General features: G+C 39.8%; 1 protein-coding gene across 4 annotated transcripts in view; it reads left to right on the top strand.

Moving 5' to 3' along the window:
• Positions 1-24,395, top strand: part of LOC124161025 (radial spoke head protein 3 homolog B) — a 103,902-nt gene that overhangs the window by 11,428 nt on the left and 68,079 nt on the right. Inside the window, exon 1 of one of the 4 annotated variants that reach the window (XM_046537163.1) lies at positions 21,623-22,477. The exons of 2 other annotated variants lie outside the window; for them this stretch is intronic. In XM_046537163.1, coding sequence (XP_046393119.1) covers positions 22,017-22,477 — 461 coding nt within the window. In that variant the 5' untranslated portion in view covers positions 21,623-22,016. Of the gene's footprint in view, positions 1-21,622; positions 22,478-24,395 lie in introns of those variants that run through there. One more of the 4 variants, XM_046537165.1, reaches the window with a different exon arrangement.

Genomic DNA, 24,395 nt, shown 5'->3' on the forward strand with positions numbered 1-24,395 from the left:
ACCTTACGCCCTTTTAATTCGACAACTACAAAAAAACGTCCCTCTTTCGCGTAGCATACACGATCTTGGACTTTAGAGTTCATGAAGCCGCGAACGTTTTCCACCCACTCTTTCCAATCTTTGTTTCTAGATGACGGGTTGGAGTAGCGACTCTCTGACCCCGTGATCAGAGAGTCGCATTCTAGTTTAAATCTACGCTTGCGACAACTGACCTCTTAGATATATTGGTGGACTTCCGCGGCTCAGGGCACGAACGAGTTATGTGTCCCGTTTTCCCACAGTGCCAGCAATTTTCAGCCTTAGTCGCGCTAGAGCCTCCTTGCACCTCGCGTTCGCCCGTTGGGACATAGCCAAACTCGCGATCAACCATTTGATGGGGCCGTGGAGGAGGGCGATAAAGTTTACAGCGTTCTTGTCGCGCCTCAATTTCTGCGCCCACACTAACAAGTTCGGTAAAACTATGAATGCTTAGCGATGTTATCTTAGTTAAGTAGAACGGATGGAGATTATCTAGCGCTAAGGAGAGTAGTTCCCCTTCCTCCAATGAATTTTCCAGCCTAGCATTCATCGTTCTGAGCACTGTAATGTATTCATTTATCCTCTCCCCTTCGCCTTGCGTACGGGCAAACATATCCTTCTTTAGTCTAATATCGTACCCGACAGGCAAGTACGCCCTTCTTATTTCTCTTTTGAACTCTCCCCAAGAGGATATACTAAATAGGTTTGCTCGGAGCCATTGAGTCACCTTCATGCCTATCATTTCCGGAACTAAACCCCACATTTCCTCGTCCGAAACTCCCTTATATTCTTTAAAGGCGTCGGCGCGTTCCAAAAAGAGATTTACCCCTTCACCCTCATCACCGTCAAATCGTAAATTCCAGCGGACAATATCGTTTGTCAGCCCTCTTAAACGTGCTTCACCGTGATCGGGACCCTGAGGAGAGAGGCGCGTCAGGGCTTCTATCAATTGTGACAATTGGTCTGTTGCACGTACTGGTGTTGAAACCCCTCCAGCTTCTTCCTCGGATACACTCGCGGCGTGAATTTCTTTCACTCGATCCCTCAATCGCCGCCTGACTTCGTCCAAAGTTCCGGAATGGTCTAACGTGAACCTGTGACACCATTGCAACGCGTCCTCTTTCGAAAGGACATTAATCCAACTAGTTCCTTGTGGAACTGCCATTATTTGAAAATAATTCCCTATGCAAAAGGATAAAGGTAAAGGTACAATGACTTCTCGCCTCCGAGGTCCGTCGGGGCATTAATCTACGGTATAGGGTTGGACCGTGGTAAAGGAACGAGGGGTTTGGAAAGCGAAAAACTAATTAGAACACCGAAGCTGCTGGCAGTCCCACCAAAAACACTTAATGGGTAACTAATTGTAAATTCGTACTTACAGAATGATGTCGAGCCCCCACGTCGGGCGCCATGTAACAAAAAAAAGGTTTATTCTCTCCGATACAAAATCACAAGTTCAATTGCTATCACAAAACGGTGCCGTGCACACGCGGCCAAGCTTCGACCGCACTCCCTGGCTCCTCACGACCCACTGCCTGCGGCTCCTCCCAGCTGACTGCCTACACGCCGCTCACCAGCCCTCACTCCTCCAGGCAACCGGTCTTCAGGCGTTGAGCGCCAGCCCCGAATCAAGAGGGGCCCAAAAGGCGCACTTTACCCGTTACAGGGCAATGATGCGGTTGATTTAATTACAGTCTTCCCATCATATATCTGTCAAATGAAATGGGCATTTCATCGAATCAAATGTGCGTTTTGGAACGTTCAGGGTTTTGTGGAGCATTTTCAATATTTGTGCAACATGCTGAAGTAAAATGCGATTATTTAATATGTTAATACTAATTGTAAGCTGCACGCTATTTCCCTAATAATTTGAATTAATAACAGCAGCTACATCGTGGCGAGTTAAATGACAAAAAGAAAAGTTTTTGAATGTTTAGCGAGAAAATTGCCTATTCTATACCAGAGTCCTCTGGATTGTTGATAATACACTACAAATTTGAGTCGTCGCATTCTACCATCTTTGTTCTCTGCACTTGTTGTTTACATTGTGAAAGTGAATGTGGCTGGCAGTTGCTCGGCAAGATTTTCCGTTATATGTAGTAGAATAACGGCACATTAGGTTGGAGTTCGGCTCCTAATAGCTCCATTAGCATCAAGGACGTGTTTAAAAATTTTAGTTTCCCTCAAAATACTGAGAGAAGAGCGAAATGGCTTCAAATATGCCGAAGGGACAAGTGGCACCCAACAACGTCTTTCCGCCTACGTGAGGTAAGTTTTTCTACACATAATGGTTCCTTTAATACAATTACCTTAAATTGTTAATAGTGTTGATCCACTTATTTCAATTATTTGGTTTGAACTGTGCATAAGTAGTAATTTTTTAAGTATGTATTGCGGTTCAGATAATCCGGCGATGTTCTTAACGAGTGTTTTAATGCTTCTGTGTTTTCTATTCATCAATGGAGTATGTGGAATTTTGTGACTAAAATATAATATTTAGTCTGGGTTGCTGAGATGATTGACGTAGTTCTTTACTACGTACCAGAAAGTGTAACAATTACTATTAATGCTGCTAGTTTTGAATTCAAAAAAAATATTTGTTTGTGTCAATGCCGGTATGAAGTAATCTTATGGTCATTTACAACAAATAAAGGCAATTACGTTTTTTACTAGATTCTGCATATCCGGATACATATTAATGGTTGAAACTCCGCTTTTCATTGCTTTATTTGTGTGTAGTTCATGAGAAGAATGACTATCATATTTCGAAATAGTATGAATGCTAAATTTTAGGTTGCAATTAAAATCTCGACGAGTCGCTTTTGCGACTAATCTTCTCCTTGATTCATTCCGAATTTTTTAAATTCCAGTTTTGTATGAATAGGATTAATTGTAATAATCCTTCGGCTGGTTAAAACGGAAAAATGCATCAACACCGAACTTTTGTCGTGGCCCAGTGCTTATGCTGCTGTATGCTCCTGTGTACTTGAAATTTCAACATCATTGGCCGAGTATTTACTTGTGGTACGTATTCGAGCTTAGTAACTAATTGTAAGATATGAAAATATATAATTAATTAGGTTTTTGGTACGTATTCGAGCTTAGTAACTGAATAATGCAAGATGTGTGGCAGCTGTTATCACCCATTCATCATTCTCTCTTACAAATTTGAATCCATTTTAATAGAAATGTCATCATGTGTACTTAAGATTTATTTTTCATTTGCTTATTTTGCATTGATTATGTAAATAATCTTAGTTTCAATGGAATTGTTGAATCATTCTGAAAATCTGAAAATGTAACATTTGTGGCATGTGTACATTATATACTTTGAAAAAATGTGAAGTTTTTTCCTTTATATACCTCCTTCGATGATATCTTTTATGATCCGCAACTCTTGTGAATAGTACATAAACTGCATGTCAGCTTGTGGTTTCCATAGTTTTTCTTGTCTAATTTTGGGGAAGGATAATATTTCCGATTTGTCGGCACTCAAAATTGAACAGATTCGTCCTCAATTTCCTCGGATAATATCCATTGCACCGTTTTCATAGAAGTTTACTTGGTTATAACATGCGAAATCTCTTCCAATCTGGAGATAACAATTCTCTCTCAGCTGATATTGGACTTTTCAAAATCTGAAATTATTCCTTTGACAAGAACACATCGCTATATAGTAGCCATGAGAGTAATAATAGTAGTTTCGGAAATGATTTAACCTGTTTCCGACTTAAATATGAGAGTTTCATATCCAGAAAAACGTCCTGTGAAAAGAATCAAAACTTTACTGAAGCGCGATTATTTGTTATTTTTCACGATTTAAAATTCACAAAATGATAATAAAATGTTCCTACTACATCAATACTGAATATTTTATAATTTATAACTACCGAAAATGCGACGGGAATCGCGTATTTATGAAAAAACTTGGTTTATATCAGTTTCCCCCATAAGGCTCTATAGAGACGGAAGAACTAAATTGGCGGATTTTTCAATTCCCGTAGTGGAAGTGTATGGAACGACTCGACCCTATGAGGTAGTAGTGTAGAGAACTGCCATCCAGAGGACTCTGTTCTATACTATCAAATGAACAAGGTAGGGAAGTTGTTCTTCTTGAGGAAAATTAAATGATATATTATTCTCATATTTTCTCTAATTACCCTCCTTATTTCCGCATATGCCTCATTTTAATTAACGCTTATAGGGTAAAAAGAAAATTTCTTTCGATTAGATCGCAACCATATTTTTAAGCAAATTAATTATCTAGTCATTTTTCATGCATTTGGATTATTATGTCAATTGCTTTTTAGTTTACTGGAGAGCAGGTTATAAATATGCCCCACTTAAATCATTTTGTGTTTCATTAATCATGGCCTATACTCAGGTGAAAACTGTTTATAATTGTATTTGGGGTGAATATATTTTGCCAGCTCAATTAACCTATTTACCCCTCAGCGTTGCATGAATAATTCACACACACCAACGAGAAAAATCTAAGTTCCAGGAGCTCCTATCGTGAGACGATATCTCCCAATAACGTATTCTGACACGCAATCGTCACATTTTGTTTTGCATTTGAAGGAAATTGTTAGCTCAATCCCTTCCGCTTGCTGAAGAACACTTCACTGCGTTTCAGGTCACTCTATTCCACGTTTTTACTTTTATTTTCGGGCTTCCATATATTTTCTATAAGGTATAATTTCTGATAGCAGACGCATGCTTCTACAACCTATTTTGCTTCCAGTAAAAATAAACTGAGGCTAAGGCCGCTTTCAGGCGATCCAAATTTTCGCCTTGCTCTACTTTTAAAATAACATACTCGGACAAATGCTTTAATACTTGCTCTACCATCTAAACTTTTCAGGTTGCATAGAATAGTTAATTTTCCTGAATCTCGAATAGCTCGGTACTTTCTCTCGGGTAAAATATTTATTATGGATACAGGTTATTATCAGACGATCCAAAAGTATTCTACCGATTAAGACAGGTTTACATGTAGTACTGAAGAGGTACTCTGGCAATCTTCCCTCCATCATGAGCTTCGCTCTTCAATTCACAATAAGATATACTCCCTTTCATCTATCTAAAAAAATCCTGTTCCCTTCTTTCTTCTCCCTCATTCACCTAACATTCTAACCCCTAACACTGTTTTCAACATCCCCTCCTGCTAAATACTCCCTCCATCCACACCTTCTGTCTCCTCTGTATCTCATCTAGAAGCTGCCTCTTCTCACCCACCACGTTCAGCACTTCGTCGTTCCTCCTCCTCTCCGTCTACTTCACCTTCTCCATCCTTCTCCACAACCACATCTCGAACGCCTCCAGTCTTCTCTAGTCCTCCTGCCTTAGTGTTCACGTTTCCGCACCGTGGAGCGCTACACTCCAGATCAAACTCTTCACTAACCTTTTCTTTAAGCTGTTAACAAATGATCTTCTCATAAGTTCCTTCCTGTTTATGAATTCCTCCTTTGCTAACGCAATTCTCTTCCTGGTGTCCTTAGTTCTGTATACGTTTTCTTCTAATATGCAGCCCAAATATTTGATTTGCTCTTCCTGCTCAAGTTTGTGCCCACCTACTTTTATCTTTAGTCTTTACATCTTCACGCAGCCGTTTCCATTAGGAATATACAAAATTGAATGAACTGATTATATACAAAAGCTAATGCACTGATTTAGGTGAGCACGCATCACTCGCGCTCTACCGGTCTTTTTTCGTGACGTATTGCCTTATAAAAACTTGCACTAGAATTGTGAAATTTTCATACGTGCAGAATAGTTCATTTGCATTTATCTCGAATATTAATATGTTTTTCACTTCGTTCACTGAGTTCACTTCGTGGAATGGTGATATGATAGATTAAAAAATAAACTTCGTGATATTCCACCCAGATTCATTAAAAACTCTACCGGTTTCAACCTCCTCAGGTCACTACTCCTCTCTCTTCTGTTACCTCTTGACAATGGAAACGAAACCCTTGGGTCGGGTTCGCGGGATACACTCCTGGGGCGAGGACTATAAGCGATTAGCTTTTCTCCTCTGCCCCCAGAAGGGGAAGGACGGGAAGGAACAAGGAAAGGAGGCGCCGCCGCGATAGGAGCCCGACGACGCCTCCAAGGAAAGGACGGGGAAGGAAGGAAGGGACGAGGAATCCTGCACCGTCACAAAGGCGGGCAGGTCCTACTACTAACGAAACCAAGCAATACGCAATTAATATGCTACCAATTTTAGTAGATTTTCCTATAAGGAAGTAAAATCTATCGATCAAATCGGTAGATTGTTACCTCTTGACAGTGGCGCCGACTCCATGGGAACCGAGCCCCCTTAAAAATTCGTTATGGGTGTGAGGAAAAAATGTGTCAGGCAAGTCGATTTTCCCCGGAATGTCCAGATATCGAAAATCGAGTTATCAGGGTTCTAATGTTGATCATATGACTCTTCTAAAATGCTTAAATAACTTAAAACTAACTACTTATAAAATTTCCCGTGGCAAGATCCCCGGTTTGGGCCCCCAATATTTTTTGTAAGTGGTCATCCCTGCCTCTTGATAATGCCCTGAAAAGGTTGAAACCGGTAGAGTTTTTATTAAATACAGTGTGGGATATATCAAATTTTATCTTGGGATCTTTTCTGCGAATAACGTCCTTTTTCCAAAGCACTGCATATAAGAAGTGACTTCCTACGCAGTCACGCGTATAGGGGCAATTCCTTTAGTTTCGTTCCTTGCTTCCTTACTAATAGTGTCCCCAAGGTCCTTCCAAACCGTAAGACTTTTTAAAATATTCACATGGTATCATTTAGCTGTAAGGGAATGATGCGGTTGATATAATTACAGTCTTCCCACACATATCTCCGAGACTTTAATCTAAAATAATCTCAAGCTGTTTTTGTTACAGATGGTTTGAAAGTATCTTGTAAGTATCTAAGTAGAGACTATTATATAATGGACTCTACATTTTTTTCAGGACTGAATTCTCCAAATTACTCCATTATTCACCAAACTCTCCCCCCTCCGACGGCAATCCGCAAAAGGTCACTCTATGTTAGTCCAAGGTATACAGACATTATATCAACATATATATCACTGAGAACTATGTCGCAGATATGATTAATGAAGCACTAGCGTTATCTGTGTTTCGCCTTTGTCTTTCCTACATCAAACTCTCCCCTTCCTCAAGCCGCAAGCCCTTGCGGCTGCCCACAGAGCAATATTTAAGTGTTTTTGTGTGCCACGCAAGACCGCGGTACAGGTTGAATTGCGAGACGTCGAGGTCTTTCTGAAGGTTCATCCCTCCCAAACTCATTTTCCACCTAAGGCAAAAGATCCTGCCTCATTGGCTTTTTCGCTGCCATCACTTTTCCTCGTCTTAAATTAATCTGTATCAAACAATCAAGTATCGACGCGGCATTCATCGATCTTCGCTGATTTTAGGTGCCCGTCGATCGCCGTAGTTATTCACTAGCAGACAAACGGCAAACGCCTTTACTTGCTGTTCAGTAACATTTTCTGATGCATGGCCGATGCTTATCATTTTTTCAATTGATTTCTAAAAAATCGATGATATTGAAAATCTACCGATTTGGAAATCGAACCCCCTCAAGATCTAAACGCCTTTGAAAGTTGACGACCATTAGCAATCGAAATTGAATTTATGCATTTAATGATATGTTGTTCTTAAAGTGGAAACTGTCGGTTTTCAAATGTTTAACGGTATTTTTCAGTTTTTTTTACTCTAATCACTACCCTTTCGAAGCCAGTGTTAAGAAATTCATTTTAATAATTTGATTTAAAGTAAAATATGTAGTCAAAATGTAAGTAAGTATCCTGAATAATTACCACAATCTACTTAACAAGTGTACTGATTTAGCAAGTTTATCTTTTCTAAAACACGCTAGTTCACTTCAAAAATTAATTTTCTAGTTCATAATCTGAGGTATGATGAAAACAATCGTAGACGGACAGGTAGAAGGGAAGAAGGGTGAGGGACGCCCCTGAATATGCTACATTGGACAAGTTCCAAAGGATGTATGAGAGAATAAATACGTCACTAAGAAAAGGGTAGCGGATAGGAGAGCGGAATTTAGAGCTGTGTCAAACTAATCTTAGAATTGTTGACTTTTGATGAAGATGTCCATAATATTTTATATTTAAGATTTACATATCACTTTCTAAAATTTTATGGGAAAAATGACGGATTACAATTTTGAACAATTGTACTATTAACTAAGCATTTTTGAGCGTGATGAGATGAAATAATTAAACTTCCTAACTGAAAGTGATCAGCGACTACAGCACTCGCCGCAACGTACACTACCGGCCATCGACCCTCTACTGGACATCAATTTTGGTGTCATCTTCCATCTTTGCGAATTACCTTGCGTTGACCTCATTGGGGAATAATTGGCGCCTCTCCGGTCGCCTTGCTCTCATGTCATAAATTTTCATGTTGCTGGAATAGATTGAATCATTCTGACTTTTCCCTTAACGTGATTTAATGCATGTGAACAACATCAACAACTACCTTGGGAAGGCAACATGCAAGGCTATGCAGATTTATCGCAAACGAACACGATCGTTTTCTACGGAATCGCAATCGCTCAACGAAAGGGAATTGCTAATTCCCTTTCGATGAGCGATAGATATCACGCTTTTACCTGCTCTAATGATAAGAGGAGCTACGTTTTGCTGTGAAGGTGAGCATCAAGTAGACCTTATTTATATCCAACTCATTAGCGTTTTCTGGCTCTGCAGTCTGCTTCTTGTTGTATCAATGTAAATATTAAGATCAATATTTGAAAAATATTCATCAAAATGTTGATTTATTACAGGAGTTAGTACTCGATGATAGGGTGACTCTGCTGCTGGAACAGATTGAATCATTCTAAACGTCTTCAGCGTGATATTTATATCATTGCATCAGACTGAAAATGTTATGAGAATTCAGAAGGTAATCGCTTCGAGACATTGTGAAATATCACTTCTCTCTTTCTTTACTGCTTTATTTATGCACCTTCGGTGTTATTATGATTTATTTTCTACCATTCTGAAGGCGTTTTCTACGGTAAAAAATTTGGTAAACTATTAAGTGATTGAACTTCAAATTGTATATTTTTCTGAACGAAGGTAAAACAGGTTTTATGTTGCCTTCCGCTTGTTATACTATTCGACGCTTGATACGATGCAATAAGATGTATGCCAGGGCTCAAAAAGTCCATTAAAATAAATGCGTTGTGTAAAACGACCATACGTGGCTTAAATTATGTCTTAAGCGAATGCAAATACTACACTGCTACTAATTTTAAGTATCTACTACGGTCAAATCTAAGCCAATTTTTTCAAACTCTTCAAAACAAGGTATGATAGAGGTGTCTTGTTTCATCACCATTCACAGCTGCCTCTCAAACATTCATCGAATACGTCAATAAAAGATTCGAGGCGAAATTAGTTATATGTATTATGTTGAAAAACATGGTATCACTATGTGTACAAATGAACCTGGACTTTCGTCATGAAATAATATGTAGGTAGTTAATCTGCTGTAAGAAATTATTAAAATGTTTTCTCAATGTAGCATATGTTTTCAGATAGCCCTATTACTATTCCTTCGAATATATGACGCGAAAACAATTAGCGATTTGTAACCAACGCGTAAATTTCCTTCGTTATGCTTCTTTGATAAGACTGAATCATTTTCATTCAAGTCGCATTTTGTGCATTATAGTTGAGGTGAATATTTCTGAGTCAAAACAAAAATCTTTTTTAATACCTACGTGATATGCGCAGGAAGCCATTATTTATTTGCAAAAGCGTATATTTTGTATGACAGAGATTTTAAAAATACCCTTAAAAGTAGGTACAAGTAACATGGATTGGCTGTCTCTTTCGAGGCATGCTTTGCGATATTGATAATATATCAGTTACTATTCATCTACATCAACATACTATCTCGCAAGCCTCCTAAAAGGCGTGTGGCAGAGGGTGTTAATACACCAGCAAGTTGCTAATAAAAAGGAAACGCTCCGACGAAATCACGACCGGCATTTATTAAAGTCCTTTATGTTTCGGGGGAAAAGGAATTCGTATATCTATCCGTTCGGCAAAATATCTCTCTTAATTTATGGCGTCTCTCGGACCTGGAAATAGAGTGGGGCTCTAATATTATGTTCTCCGTATCGCTCTTAAAGGTATCCATTCTCAATTGTTCAAACAATCTAAGCCTAGCGCGCAGGCTCCGAGTCTCCAGCGGCTCCTGCCTAATTCGCTTAACATCTGAGTAACGCTGTCTGTACGCCCGTAGCAGACTGTTGGGGCTGATTCCACATTTGGAGAGGAGCTAAGCTAAAGTAAGAGCGTTAGCAAACTAAGAAATAATGAAATCATCACTAGTCAACAACCCTAAGATTGGTTTGACGCAGCTCTCCAATCAATACTCCTATCAGCTAATCTTTTCACACCTACGTATTTCTTCTCTTACACATCCTTCTTTGCCTGTTCCAATTATTTTGTTAGAGGTCTTGCTTTTCGTTCTTGCCATCCACTTTTCCCTCGACGATTGTCTTCATCAGGCCATGATGTCTCAAGATGTGACCTATGAGGTTGTTCCGTCTTCTTATTAAGATTTTCATGATAATTCTCTTCTTTCCTGCTATTCTTAAGACGTCCTCATTACTAACTCGGTCGATCCATTTGATCTTCATCATTCTTATGTAGCACCACATTTCTAAGGCCTCTATCCTTGCTTTCTCCGCTACTGTCACTATCCATGCCTCATTTCCGCCACTCCAAAGAAATAATGAAAAGGCGTTAAAATAAAATAAACTTTCTTTGGTAAGTTACCCGTAATTGTGCTAATAATTTTATTTTGCTAAAATTATCAGTATAGTTCAGGAGAAAAATTGATAGGGGGCGCCAAAATGACGTAACACCGCATCTCCCTCCGTCATTGAGATAATAATTCACGAAATAGTGAAATTACACGATTTGGCTAAAATTAAAGATCGGTCTGAAAATTGCTTTTTCAGCGTATCAGGTGGTCTAGATTCGAAAAATGACATTTTTGAAAAATCGATTTTTTGACTGCCAAAAAAAATAGAAGCATAGGGGCAGTTGGCAACACTGTAATAGACAGAAAATTTAGTGTTTCGATAGTTTTTATAAGGGCATCAGACGATTTTAGAGGGTTTTTATTCCATAACTTTGTGTCTTATGTCGTCTTGTTCACCTCAAACATCTCTATGAATTAGTTAGTCAGTCAATGGTCGGAACTGCTGTAGAGGATCCAGGATAGGGACAAAGGAGGGGGGGTAAGTATGGGGTAAACTCCTAGAAGTATTGCAAGTCCGAACAAATATTACCATTCTATCTAGTGTAAGTGTCCAAGGGGAGGCTAAAGCCCCTTTAGCCCCCCCCCCCCCCCAATATAGCCGCCACTGGTCGGAAGTGAGTCACATAATAGGTCAGAATCAGACGTGAAGGTAGACAGTCATAGATGAAGTCAGAATACATTAGGTTGTGACGCTAAAATTGGTCGCACCTGGGCTTCAACCACTGACTTAAATGTTAACTTGAATTTGAAATTATTGCTTTGAATTACTTTGTTTAAACGCGGATTCTTTTACATTTGAGGCTATTTAACTATGAAATACTTTTATTATCTTAGCCGCGTTAATGACCCACGACCATCGTTCCTACAACTATGAGGAAAGGAGGTAATGTCTCGAGAGGAAAGGAATCAGCGATGGATGGGAAATAGCCACAAAAAGGACTAGTGGACATTTTCTCAAGCCTTTTTTGATTGAAGGAAGTGGAATATGGAAGGAGTGAAGGTAGTTGTTGAGAGAGTGGGGTTGGCGAAAGCTTGAATCACGCAAACTGTTTTTTGCTCCCAGAAAAGGATACGTTGGAGACGAAAAAAGACTGGAAATAGTCAAGGTGTGGGCGTATATGAGAATGGAGGATCTGAATTGGGTAGAGAGGAAGAAGAACAACGAAGTGCTGGACATTGTGGGTCAGGGGAGGAAGCCTCCATAGGAGATACGGAGGAGACAAAGGGTTTGGATGGAGCAGTGTAAGGCGAGAAGGCGATACTTAATTCCGTGTGAAGGGAAAAATGTTGGGTAAGTGGGGATGGGGAGGAAGAGAATTTTATAGGCTGAATGAAAAATTATAGGCCTCACTGAAGAGAGAAGTTCAATAAATGAAAGGGGATAAGGCGAGATGATGATTACCAAAATGCCTCATGGACACCTACTTTTACAGATAGAATGCCTTTAATAATAATAATGATTCCACCCATAATTAGCGCTATTCCTAAAAGGGAGTGGTAATATTACCGTGTTATTCAGGATTAACAAGTTGCATTACTGGCACTCGGCTGTTTTTTTTTCGAGGGGAATTACATTTAAAATTTATCTTGAAATTTTCAGGATTTATAGAGTTGAAATTTTTGAGGAGGTTTAAGTCCCCACAGCCCCCCTGACCAAGTGCCTGCCATCACCAGTATATTTTTTTTATTTTTCTTATATTTTAGTTTTGTATGTACATACTCAATTATTTCAGGGAAGAGATAGTTGGTAGAGTTTCCCACTTCCAATCCAATAGTGTTGTTTAGTGACAGCATCACAAGGACTACCTTTCCTCTGGCTCCTACCCTTCGATATCAGGCATGGATGGTCCTACCGAGAGAATTAAGAATAAATCCTGCCAGTACAGCTCTATGGGTCAAAGGAACGCGCAAGAATTTGCACCGCGACAAGGTTGTAGCCCAATGGAGAATGCCTTTAATAATAGTAATTTCAGCCATCAATAGCTCATAAGGAATGAATATATTGTGTGATTAAGGGTTAACAAGACATTGCTGCCGCTCGGTTGGTTTATCCCGCTGGGAATAACATTTAAAACTCATCTTGAAATTTTCAGGGTTTATAGAGTTGCCAATGTCAACATTTTCGTATTTAAAATGTGAAAATTACTCCTCAATACTCTCTCAGATGTTAAATTTTTATATTTGAGGTGCAAGAAAATGTGGAAAGAGTCCTCTGCTAAACACCCTGAAAATTTAAATGTGTTAACTTAAACTATAAATAAGTGATTCATCGTGAAAAAAGGTTAAATGAACCCTTTGTCACACGATAATTTTTTCCATCCCTTTGGAGGGACGGCTTCAGCGATGGGATGGAAACCCCATATCTTTTCCCATCACTCGGCTCGTCCATTTTTTCGTCGCTGAACCATCGCTGATACCGTCCTTCAGCCAATCAGAACGCACGGCCATTAACTGTGACTGTAACGCCACGCTTGGTTTTTAATTGAATGACAGTTGTGAATTGGGAAAGTGACGGAATGAGCGATGGAAAAGGGACTGATATTGCAATATAATATAATTGACGTATTTATACTATGAACGTATTACAGATTTAAATCGCTAATAACTCAAAACATTATATTTTCGGTCGACAAATTGATTCGTATTTTCGGGCAATTTATCAAATTTAGTATCAGACAAAAATTATGCCATCTTCGTAATCTGCATTTGTATCAATTCAACTGCCCAAAACATTTAAATGATAAATATGTTTTCTCGAAGTATCATCATCACTGGTCAACAATCCTAGGATTGGTTTGACGCAGCTCTCCACTCAGTTCTCCTATCAGCTAATCTTTTCACACCTACGTATTTCTTCTCTTTCACATCCTTCTTTACTTGTTCCATATATTTTGTTCGGGGTCTTCCTTTTCCATTCTTGCCTTCCACTTGTCCTTCGACGATTGTCTTCATCAGGCCATCATGTCTCAAGATGTGGCCTATAAGGTTGTTCCGTCTTCTTATTAAGGTTTTCATGAGGCTTCTCTTCTCTCCTACCCTTCTTAGGACTTCCTCGTTACTAACTCGGTCGATCCATTTGATTTTCATCATTCTTCTGTAGCACCACAGTTAGTAACGAGGAAGTCCTAAGAAGGGTAGGAGAGAAGAGAAGCCTCATCATTTTTTAAATTGACTAAAATCTTTGCAGTTAAAACATCATTATCCTGTCCTCAACTATCTACGACTTAAATATGTGATTCAGAAAATGATGGGTCGAGGGATCATTTCTTTGTTCCCTGAAAATCTATCGCTGGAGGGCTGGCTCAGACGGATTAAAAGATAATCGTGTGATTCAGTCGAGCTTAACGTCTTTGGCGATACTTTATGGAAACCAAGAATCGAATTTTTGATAAAGATGATATATGTGGTTTTATTTCCATAGGTTTTATTTCTCAACCGACATAGTTTAAGACAGCATATACTGTACACACCTTGATGATGAGAGTTAATGTTCCCGAAATCTATTATCGGGGCAAAAAAGGGTAGAACGCTGAACTTAAAGAATTTGTATGAAATTCTGCCGCAGTTCCATAGGGTATTCTAATATATCCTTTTACTCGTCATTTTGGTAGTGTGCATTGCATCGGGTTTTTTTGTCTTGTGGTTTATTTCAAGTAAAATAAACAATATCCACATTTCGTTACATGAAAAGTTTGGAAATATTTTTCCATATAGCATACATAACTTTGATTATTATTATTACAGTATTCTGCCGATTAAGGTAGGTTTTCATGGAATACTAAAGAAGTGATCTAGGACCCTCCCTTTCCGTCTAGCACTACCTTCTTCAATTCACAGTAAGGCCTACTCCCTTTCATTTTATCTAAAAATCCTATTCTCTTTCTTCCTCTCCCCCGTTTACCTAACATTCTACCCTCTAACACCGTTTTCAACATCCCCTCCCCACTAAGTACTCCCTCCACCCAAACTTTCTGTCTCCTCTGTATCCCGTCTAAAAGTTGCCTCACCTCAACCACCATGTCCAGCACTACGTCGCTTCTAATTCATGTAATATTCTACACCTCGGAAATTATAATCCACTTTCGGCCATTTAAAAAAATCAAAGAATGGGTAAAATTTGATTTTTAAAAAAGCTATTTTTCATTGCAAAGATGTCGTTCTCTCTGTAAAAAAAACAATGAAGTGTGCCGATAAAATATTTTTCCCGCGACGAGATGAAGAAGACGACCGTTTCACCGTTCTCATGGTTTTTTTGCGTGTTGTTATTCACTCTTTTGACCGCAGAAGCTAAGCCTTTACATTTAAACAATGCTTAATGATTCATTGTTGAAGTCAAATAAACAAAGTAAAGCGATATATGCACCACCCTATGGAGCTTCGGCAGAATTTCATACAAATGCTTAAAGTTCAGCGTATTACCTTTTTTGCGGCGATAGTAGGTCGGTTAAGAAATAAAACCTGAGGAAATAAATCGACTATTTTTTATCTTTATTGTGATGCAAGCTTCTGATCGGTCGAACGGGAATGATACGTTTTCTTAGCGTGTGGAAAGGGAAAGGTGGGGAGGGGGGTCTCAAAGCGATGCAAAATCAAGAGCAGTGCAAAGGGCTGACAGGCGTCGGGGAGGTTATATCGGTGAGGGAATGGGGTCGCCCCGAGACAGTAGAGGAGACGTTTCGACCGATGGAAGGGAGAAATGAGGGCGGAGAAGACAAACACGAGACACAGAAATGTTTCGCTCGGACGTAAATAAAGGCCCACTTGCGATCCGACGGCCGTCCCCACTCCATAGAGGTAACACGCCCGCGGAGAAAGGCTGGAGTCTGTCTTTTTGAGTTAGGGGCGGACTAATTATCGTATGAATTGCAAAATATTCTCTTCTCCACAACGGGGAAGGAATTAAATAGCGTGTGAATGACAGGAGATTGAGGCGAGAGGTTATTATTCTTCCACGCATACGCCGATAATTGAAGTCTGCATGAAACGTCCCCCGCAGGACGTGCGGATGTTGACGATGATGCATGGAATGAGGGCACCGGAAGAGTTATGCGATACACCATGTCGTGATTTCGATTACTGACTTGTTTAGGTGCTGCATACTTTATAAGAGAGAATTTTCCCTCGCCTCAGTATGGCTACTTCGGCGTTTTATCATATCCCTGTTCAAAATGGAATAGCGCGAACATTTTAATTGAACGCGCTAGATGGGTAAAAATAATTTGGACTTCATGTATTTAGATTAATAAATCCATATTTTTGTAAAGAGGTTCCAATGTAATGACGTTGCGGAGATCATTTTTATTGTTCAAAATATACTGATTGTAAATACAAAATCTCCAAATGTATAATGGGAAACCTGGGATAAGAATAAGTCAACGGGTACATATTTTCAGCGGTTTTCCTGATATATTAGCCCATTGTATTATTTTAATATCATATAAGTAACGTATTTTTACTTAGATTACTGATTTAAATCGATATTAACTCAAAAAATAAATATATTTTCGGTCTACAAAGTGTACTAATTTTATTTACGGACCATATATCAATTTTCGTTAAAACCAAAATGATATCTTCTTCTCAATAAGAATTTGTATAAATTCCACTATCCCAACATGTTTTAATACCAAACGTGCTTGCTTTAAGTATTCATTTTTTAATCTAAAATCTTTGGAAATAAAGTATCATAATCCTGTCCCTAATTAATTAATGTCCCTCAGAGCAATTTAAATAAAATTCATTGAGTCATTTTAACCGTGTGGTACTCCATTTTAAGGTTATTTGGACGGTTAACTATTACTTATGCCACTTCTTTTTTTAAACAAAGTGACCTAGGTTTCGGTGAATAATCATCAGATGATGTAAATTCTTAGCTATATTAACCTTTGTTAAATAACGGAAAAAGAGTTAGGCGTCCGTTTCAAAATGTCTCTCTTCTTCCGTTATGTAACCAAGGTTATAATAATAAAATAAGTAGCTAAGAATTTACGCTTGATGACGATGATTATTCATCGAAACTCGAGTCGCTTTATTTAAAAAAGAAGTACTAAGTAATTTAAGCGTTGAAATGGGAAAGGTAGTAAGTCACTAAATATGAATTTCACGCGAGAAGAAAGAAAGAGGTTTGCCAAATTTGTGAAGCAAACTTAGTGTACAAACTTCGTCAATCATAGCAACTGATACAATGTACCAATTGACTTTCTACTTTTTCCATGCCGTTGTCATGTGCATGTTCTTCCTTCTCCATGAATAAACAAAATTTCGATTTTTTTCTGACTTACAACCTTTACCATGTTAACGCTTCAATTCTTAGCCATCCAAGAAATCTTAATTCTAATAAATATCACCAGAAAGGGAGTAGGCCTTATAGTGAATTAAAAAAGGAAGTATTTGAAGGAAGAGAAGGCTCCCAGAATGCTTCTTTAGTCCTCCATGGAAACCTAACGTAATCGGTAGAATGCTTTAATAACAATAAGCACCAGATGTATTTGCTCGGAATAAAAAATGACTAGTTTATGTGGGTGAGAATGTGGTCAGATTTCTTAGAGTGATGAGCAGTAATACAGCGTTTTCAGTAATATAGAGGGAGAGGAAGGAAAATAATAGGATTTTTAGATAGAATGAAAGATAGTAGGTCTTTTTGTGAATTGAAGAGGTGAGTGCTTGAAGGAAGGGGAGGCTCCCAGAATGCTTCTTTAGTACTCCATGGAAACCTAACGTAATCGGTAGAATACTTTAATAATAATAAACACTAGAAGTATTGGCTTCGAATAAAAAAATGACTAGTCTATGTGGGTGAGAATGTGGTCAGGTTTCTTAGTGTGATGAGCAGTAATATAGCGTTTTCAGTTAAATAAAGATAGAGGAAGGAAAATAATAGGATTTTAGATAAATGAAAGAGAGTAGGCCTTATGGTGAATAGAAGAGGGAAGTGCTTGAAGGAAGGGGAGGCTTCCAGAATGCTTCTTAATAACTCCATGGAAACCTAAGCTAATCGGTAGAATACTTTAGTAATAATAAACACCAGAAGTATTGGTACTGAATAAAAAATGAGTAGTGTATATAGGTGAGAATATGGTCAGATTTCTTAGGGTGATGAGCAGGGGTTCATCAAGCTGTGAGTGAGACCACTTAAAGAGGTTAGCGCCCACGGTGCCCCTTAGATAGGGGTTTCGTGGCAGGGGCGTAAGATAAAGGAGGGGATCGGTGGGTGGGAGTACACTGACTGAGGACTCCGGGTCACGCGCGGAACCCTCATTTGCATACACTGCTCGCCACCGGAAGCGAGCCAAAGATCCACGGACGCGATTGGAGGGGCCGAAGGCGGTAACCCTCTCAGGGTCACAGGCCGAAGGAGACCTTTATGAAAGGGCCCCACCTCCCACTTGGGGGTTCCCTTTGGCCACTGTCGGAGGCGAAGGGGTCACCAACGTCTCGTCCTTTCGACGCCCTTCGAGCGGTAACCCCTCCCCTACTCCTGATGACGTCAGAAAAGTGGAGGAACGGGCATGTGGTCGCGTGGTTAAGGGAGAAAAATCTGCACCCCATTCCCCATTTCCACCACTGCTGCGTCAATAAGGTTTTGCAGAATACGCGCCGGGTGAGAGACTTGGTGCGGCGAGGAGAATTATTGATGTTGTAACTATTGATGTGGGCCGCGTAAATATCGCGTGGTTTTCATAACTGCGTTGTAATGTTCATTTACATATCAAATCAAAGAAACAATTACAAGCATAATTGTCACTGCAATCGACGCTGAAGTGTAATTGAAATTACTTCACAAATCAAATTACACACAAATTATAGATTAAATATATAAATTTCAAGCAATCAAATTAACTCAAATTATAGACACAATTTTCCTGGGTTGTTACTCACATAGAAGAATAGAGAGCGACGATATGTACCATTACTTCACAAATCAAACTACTCACAAATTGCAAACACAATTGGTAAGTATTCAACATGAAAAAATCGAGAGTGACAATGCTTGCGACCGAACACCACTATTTTCATTGCATGACTCCGTTTTTGTTTATTTTCGCGTCGTCAACAAGAATTTTCCATTATTGCTTGACTCCCATTGTTTTTCTCCCGTCGTCATGGAGAATTGTTACAACGTATTCACCCATGGTTACCGTAACTACTCCGAATTAGGGCGTTTATGGTAAGCATTGTTACTACACAGTACGACTTTCTTGTGGTTTAATGTGAGCAGACTTCGAATGAACCATCGATTGTCGTTAAAAACATTTTAGCCTAATTTTAATTTGAAATGTCGACAATGGCAGGTCTCTTCACTGAATCCGCACATTTGTAACCCCCTCTGGCTTTCTTCTCACCCCAAAATGTCAAATGGCACTCAATGATTGGTTATAATTAACGAGACTGTATTAAATACCCATGATTTCATACAGGTATTTACCTCAAATATAACCTAGGCTGGGAAAGACACATTACAAAAGCCACATTGATGAGGAGACTCACACGATTTCAAATTTTCGGTGGCACGACCACCTTCCTCAGAGTTAGAATAAGAGTCAAGTAAGTCAAGAGCAATAAAGAGCAAGAGTATGTATATCCATGAAATTTCTGTCTCTACCCCATCCCCTTTCCTTCCTCTGCTTCTGTGATGCATTTTTGCAGAATACGCGTGGGGTGGGAGACTTTGGTGCGGCAAAGTGAAAATTATCGATGTCATAACACGAATGAGGTAGAGAAGTGGGATTTTGGTGGTCTGGTGCGCTACGTAGGTTGTAGGGCAACATTATTTTCGCATTCGGCGCCCGATATCCCTTTGAATTTGGGGTCTCCTGGTTTGGAGGGTGGTGTTAATCTTTAACGGCCTTTCGATTTCGTGGACGTCGTGTTCGACAAAATCGCCTTCGATTTCTCCCATTCCTCATTTGAAATTCTACCCTTTCTTCTCATTTTTTATTTTTCGAGTCCCGCAACGTTGAAAGGAATGCTTATGAGGATCGATCGAATTTAGTCTCGTAGTTTCGCGCTGAACAATAATTCACTACCTTTTTAAAACGCATTCAATGCTGGTATATTGAATTCAGGGGAAATTTCCTGATTTTTCTTGCCAAGCTATATGCCTCACTATTCGCTACTAGATCTGCTCATTGTGCCTACGGTAATATTCGTCTTCAGCAGAAGGAGTGGAAAGTTGTTATTTCCATGTGGTAAATTTTTATTGACCTCATCTATTTACTTCTTCCATCATCACAAAACTTTTGCCTTGTCTAATGGATTGCTTTTATACATATTTTAAGCATTAAGTGTGTTAAGAAGGCAAACTATTTCTTTCAACATTTTATGCTCATTGACACTAGCGTAGCTTTGTATACACTCTACCGCTGTCTTGTCATTTGAACCTTGCAATGAACGAATTCCATGCACCATGCATCAAAGTGCGATGTATACCTTAGTTCCGTCCATAGGACTTATGATAATATCCCTTGCCATTTTCATCATAGAACTATTTTTCCAAAGACATATTCCTTAAAAAAGCACTTAGCTTCATAATGTAGATTACTTGAACCACTATCATCCTTTTTCGCGCTTGCGTTCATATCCTGTAAAACATAAGTAGTTTAAATACTATTTAATTTCTTTTATTTCCCTAAATTACCTCCTCGTGAGAGAATTTTTAAATCCTCTCCACAATGAAGAAACATGAATATCAGAAATTTTCCCTTGTGGGTTCTCTTAATAATAATGTTTTATAGAGCCGTTCTCGAATTAGCCTTTTAAAAAAGTGTTTCTATATCCTACAGGATTTTGTTAGTAATCCCGTTATTTATTTAATACTAATATTATTAAGTATCGAGAAGGTGTATTAGAACTAATTTTATTATCGATCATTATTGCGTATACAACACATATGAAAGGATAAAATTATCCGTAGAAAATATCAATGATTATAAAGCTTCTTCTTAGTCAAGCATGATGTCAGCTCCTATTCAGTGAACCATTTCTTCCGAAATATCAAAAATACAAAAACGCCAATATTAAAATGTTAAATATTTCAAAAAAGATACCACCAATAAATCGCTGTCTCGTTAAATTCAATAAATAGCGAACGAATGATTGGTTGAAAGACTCGAGAAAAGAAAGCGTTTATAGCTTTATGTGTGGGTGTTAATATCTACGGAAAATCTCTGGCCAGGATCTTAGAGAATAGTCACGAGACATCTATTCAGCTGCGTACGCCGGCAAGTCCCGCTTATTGCGTCCTCTTTCACGAAACTAAGAGTGATAAATCTGTAGCGAAGAAATAATAATCTTGTTTACGAGGATAACTCATACGCTACTCATATGAAGACAATACCACGTTCATATAGGTATCTCAATCAAGTGCTGAATCGAAGGCGACGTTTGATGCGTTCTTTCTTAATACCCCCGCGCTGCCAAATAAATGAGATTGCGGAGTGCTGTAGGTTCTCGTGGTTGAGTATGGAAGTGGCGATAATGTATGCAAATTCGTTTGCCTTCTCGGCTGACCTTTAAATAAATCGTCTGGAAATATCGCCTGCCGCTCTTGCCAGTGGTGGATCAGACGAGGGAAAGGTAAGCTGGTTGGAGCGCAACACAGGTTGCGGTTTATTTTTGCCGCTGGTCGTCGCACGCCAAACTGGATTCGAAGCAAGGACCCTCGGGAAGGTTGCCGCCTACTTCCTTCTCCGCCGTCACGCTCTGATTCCCGCCCGCCGAGGTGTTATCGGCACGACCGGACAATATGGACGCCGCAGGAACGATTACCGCGCCTCTCGCGGAGTTTGCGCACGACATAAACACGAGCGGTCAGTCTCCAAACGACCGCTGAAGGGCGCTAAACAGATGGGACATCACGCGCAAGTCTAGCGCCGCATTTCTCCGCAGTGTCTTTCTCAAAGTTCCGGCGTAATTGAGGGGAATAACGGAATCTGGCACGAAGTATTTACGCGAGTGATCAGGATGACACGTTTCGGTGACTAGTCGAGCGTAAGGTGGGTGAAGGCGTGAAGATCTGCGAGACATCGATGAGGACCCAGCGCCGTTATGATGCACGAGACGGTCCCGGAGGTTCGGCGAGGGTAGCGGTTGGCCGCGTGCGGGCGGGGACGGAGGACCCGCGGACCACCGTGAACCCCCGCGGCGATGTCTTCAGCGGCCCCCGGGTCTGAGGCATGCCGGCGCAACCGACGGAGCCGCCGGTCAGGGCGAGGCGCCGCCGCGCCGTCGACCCCGGCGGGAAGAAAGACGCCCCCGACCTCGTGAGCCCTCCTCAGGCGGGGGTGAAGAAGAGGGAGGCAGGGCGAGGGCACGGGGGCAAGGACGTGACGGGGCCGGCCCCCAAGTCCCCCATCAAGAGGCCCCTGTTTGTGACAACTGTCCGGGCAGCACCGTATTTCGACCGTCCGTCGCTGCCTCCAGAGCGGCCCAAGGAGAGGCTCTACTCGTTCGCGAGCCGGCCAAGGGTCGTCGACAACAAGAGGCCCCCGGGCCAACACGTGAGCGGCCATCGGGCCAGATGCGAGGCTGCAGCGGCCGCGGCGGCGGCGGCAGCAGCCGCTGTGCACTCCAACAGCTCGACGCAGCAGCAGCAGCAAGGGAGTAAGGGCAACCGGAAGGACGATAATGCTCCAAAGTGAGTCTGTGGGTTGTTTGTGATTCACCTAACAGGGAAGAGATGATATGGCATTTCTGGAAAGCACTCACGCAACTATTAACGTTAAGTATCCAGTTATATTTTTTCATACTGCTCATCAATATTTCCTCGTCATTTGGTTTTAAGTGAAACTCTTGAATAAGCAATTAGGATTCAAGGGCAAATTTAACGTCATGAATACGTAACCCTTTACGTATAATATCTATGTAGTCACATTCATTCTCTCGTCAATGGTTAGTACCTACTTTAGTTACTCTGCCTACGGGAAGGATTCGGTGAATATTTTTTGACCTTAACTCCATCGGTTAGGCATCATTGTTCTATATTTAATTAAATTATTTTATTTGGGAATATTTACTCTTCGTTGGATAAATGAATGCCTTCCGGGTTTTATCCAGGTGTAGCACTACTCACTGGGCTAAGCATTGGTGTAATCGTTTTTTCAACAATAGTATGAATGGATTAAGAGCGATGATCTCTACTGATATATATATGATACTCTCTAATGATACTGGTCTTGCAGTTGAGTGGTGCGTGCTATCAAATGTAACTTATGATCTTTCATTGATGATGTAGTGTTTATCCATGCTCTTGTTTACGGTAAAGAATCGTTTGATGAACTGCCTATAATTTATGAAAGTTTATATTTTATTATTTTTTCAGCTAACTTAAGTGCAATTTATCTCGGGTCTGTACTTACTCTCTTGTACTTTATAAATAGACCTTTGAAATGGTATGACGCATTGAAAGCAATTTCAACCAAATGCTGGATCATGTTGTCTGTCGCTATCTCTTGATTTTTGCTTTCCCTCATTTTGAAATACTTTTTGCAACATCAGCTCCCAAAATCGCGGAAAGCACGTTTACTGAGGTAATACAAACCGGTTTACAAGACGTATTCATCTACCGTTATTGCTTTAGCTAAATTTCTGTTTAAACGATGGAAGAAGTAATATATCCACTGCACACTTTACGAAGCTATCATCTCATTCCTTCCAACAAGTTGAGTGTCACTCCACTTTCATTCGTTAAAATTACCTATTTTTCCAACACTGGTACATGCAAAACAAAATCCTACAGGAATTTCAAACGATTTCACTTTAATAGAGTTAAGTGAAGGAAAATGCACGACAAAAATATTTAATTAAACTTAAACATATAAAAATTCCGTGCTTATTATAGTTAATCGTTATTCGAAGGTCATATTTTTTGCATTTGATAATTATTTCTGTGTAATTTATAGCGAAATTATAAAATGGAAAAATGCAGGTAAAAATATTCCGTACATAGCGGAGAATCGGGCGCTTCAGAATTCCTTGTGACTCAAGCATCCTGATACGTGAAACTCTGAAATATGTCCTGGGTAAAACTTTCAAGTAAATGGTATCGGAAGTTCGAAGATAATATCAAAGTAAATCATAATTAACTGAGGTTCTGAATCTTTTGCAGATATTTCATAAATTCAATGGATGTGCGTAGTATTTAATGCCTAGGCATAAAAATATCAAAATTATTTTAATTTCTCCTGGTGATTTATATTGATGAATTTTTCTCGGGTTTTCAACCAGGTCAACTCAGTCCTATAGGCCGACGTTTCGGAAGACGGCTTGTCTCCCATTTTCAAGGCGTGTGTTACTCAATGAAAGTCTAATTTCGCATTGAACCGGATCGACGGTTTAGCGAGCACAACAATATAAGGCTCAGGTGTTGTCCGATTAGCCGAAGGTCTTTTGAAATTCTATATGTTCTTCCCTTGTTTTTTATGCAGCTGATAACGGGCCTCCATGCATTGCCAGATGAAAGATAGGAGCCGGTATCGCGGTGTGAAATTGGTCTTCCATTGAGTAACGCACGCCTTGAAACTGGGAAAATATCTAATTGCAAGAAATAACGCCAT

The sequence above is a fragment of the Ischnura elegans genome, chromosome 6, assembly GCF_921293095.1.
Source record: "Ischnura elegans chromosome 6, ioIscEleg1.1, whole genome shotgun sequence".
Lineage (NCBI taxonomy): Eukaryota > Metazoa > Arthropoda > Insecta > Odonata > Coenagrionidae > Ischnura > Ischnura elegans.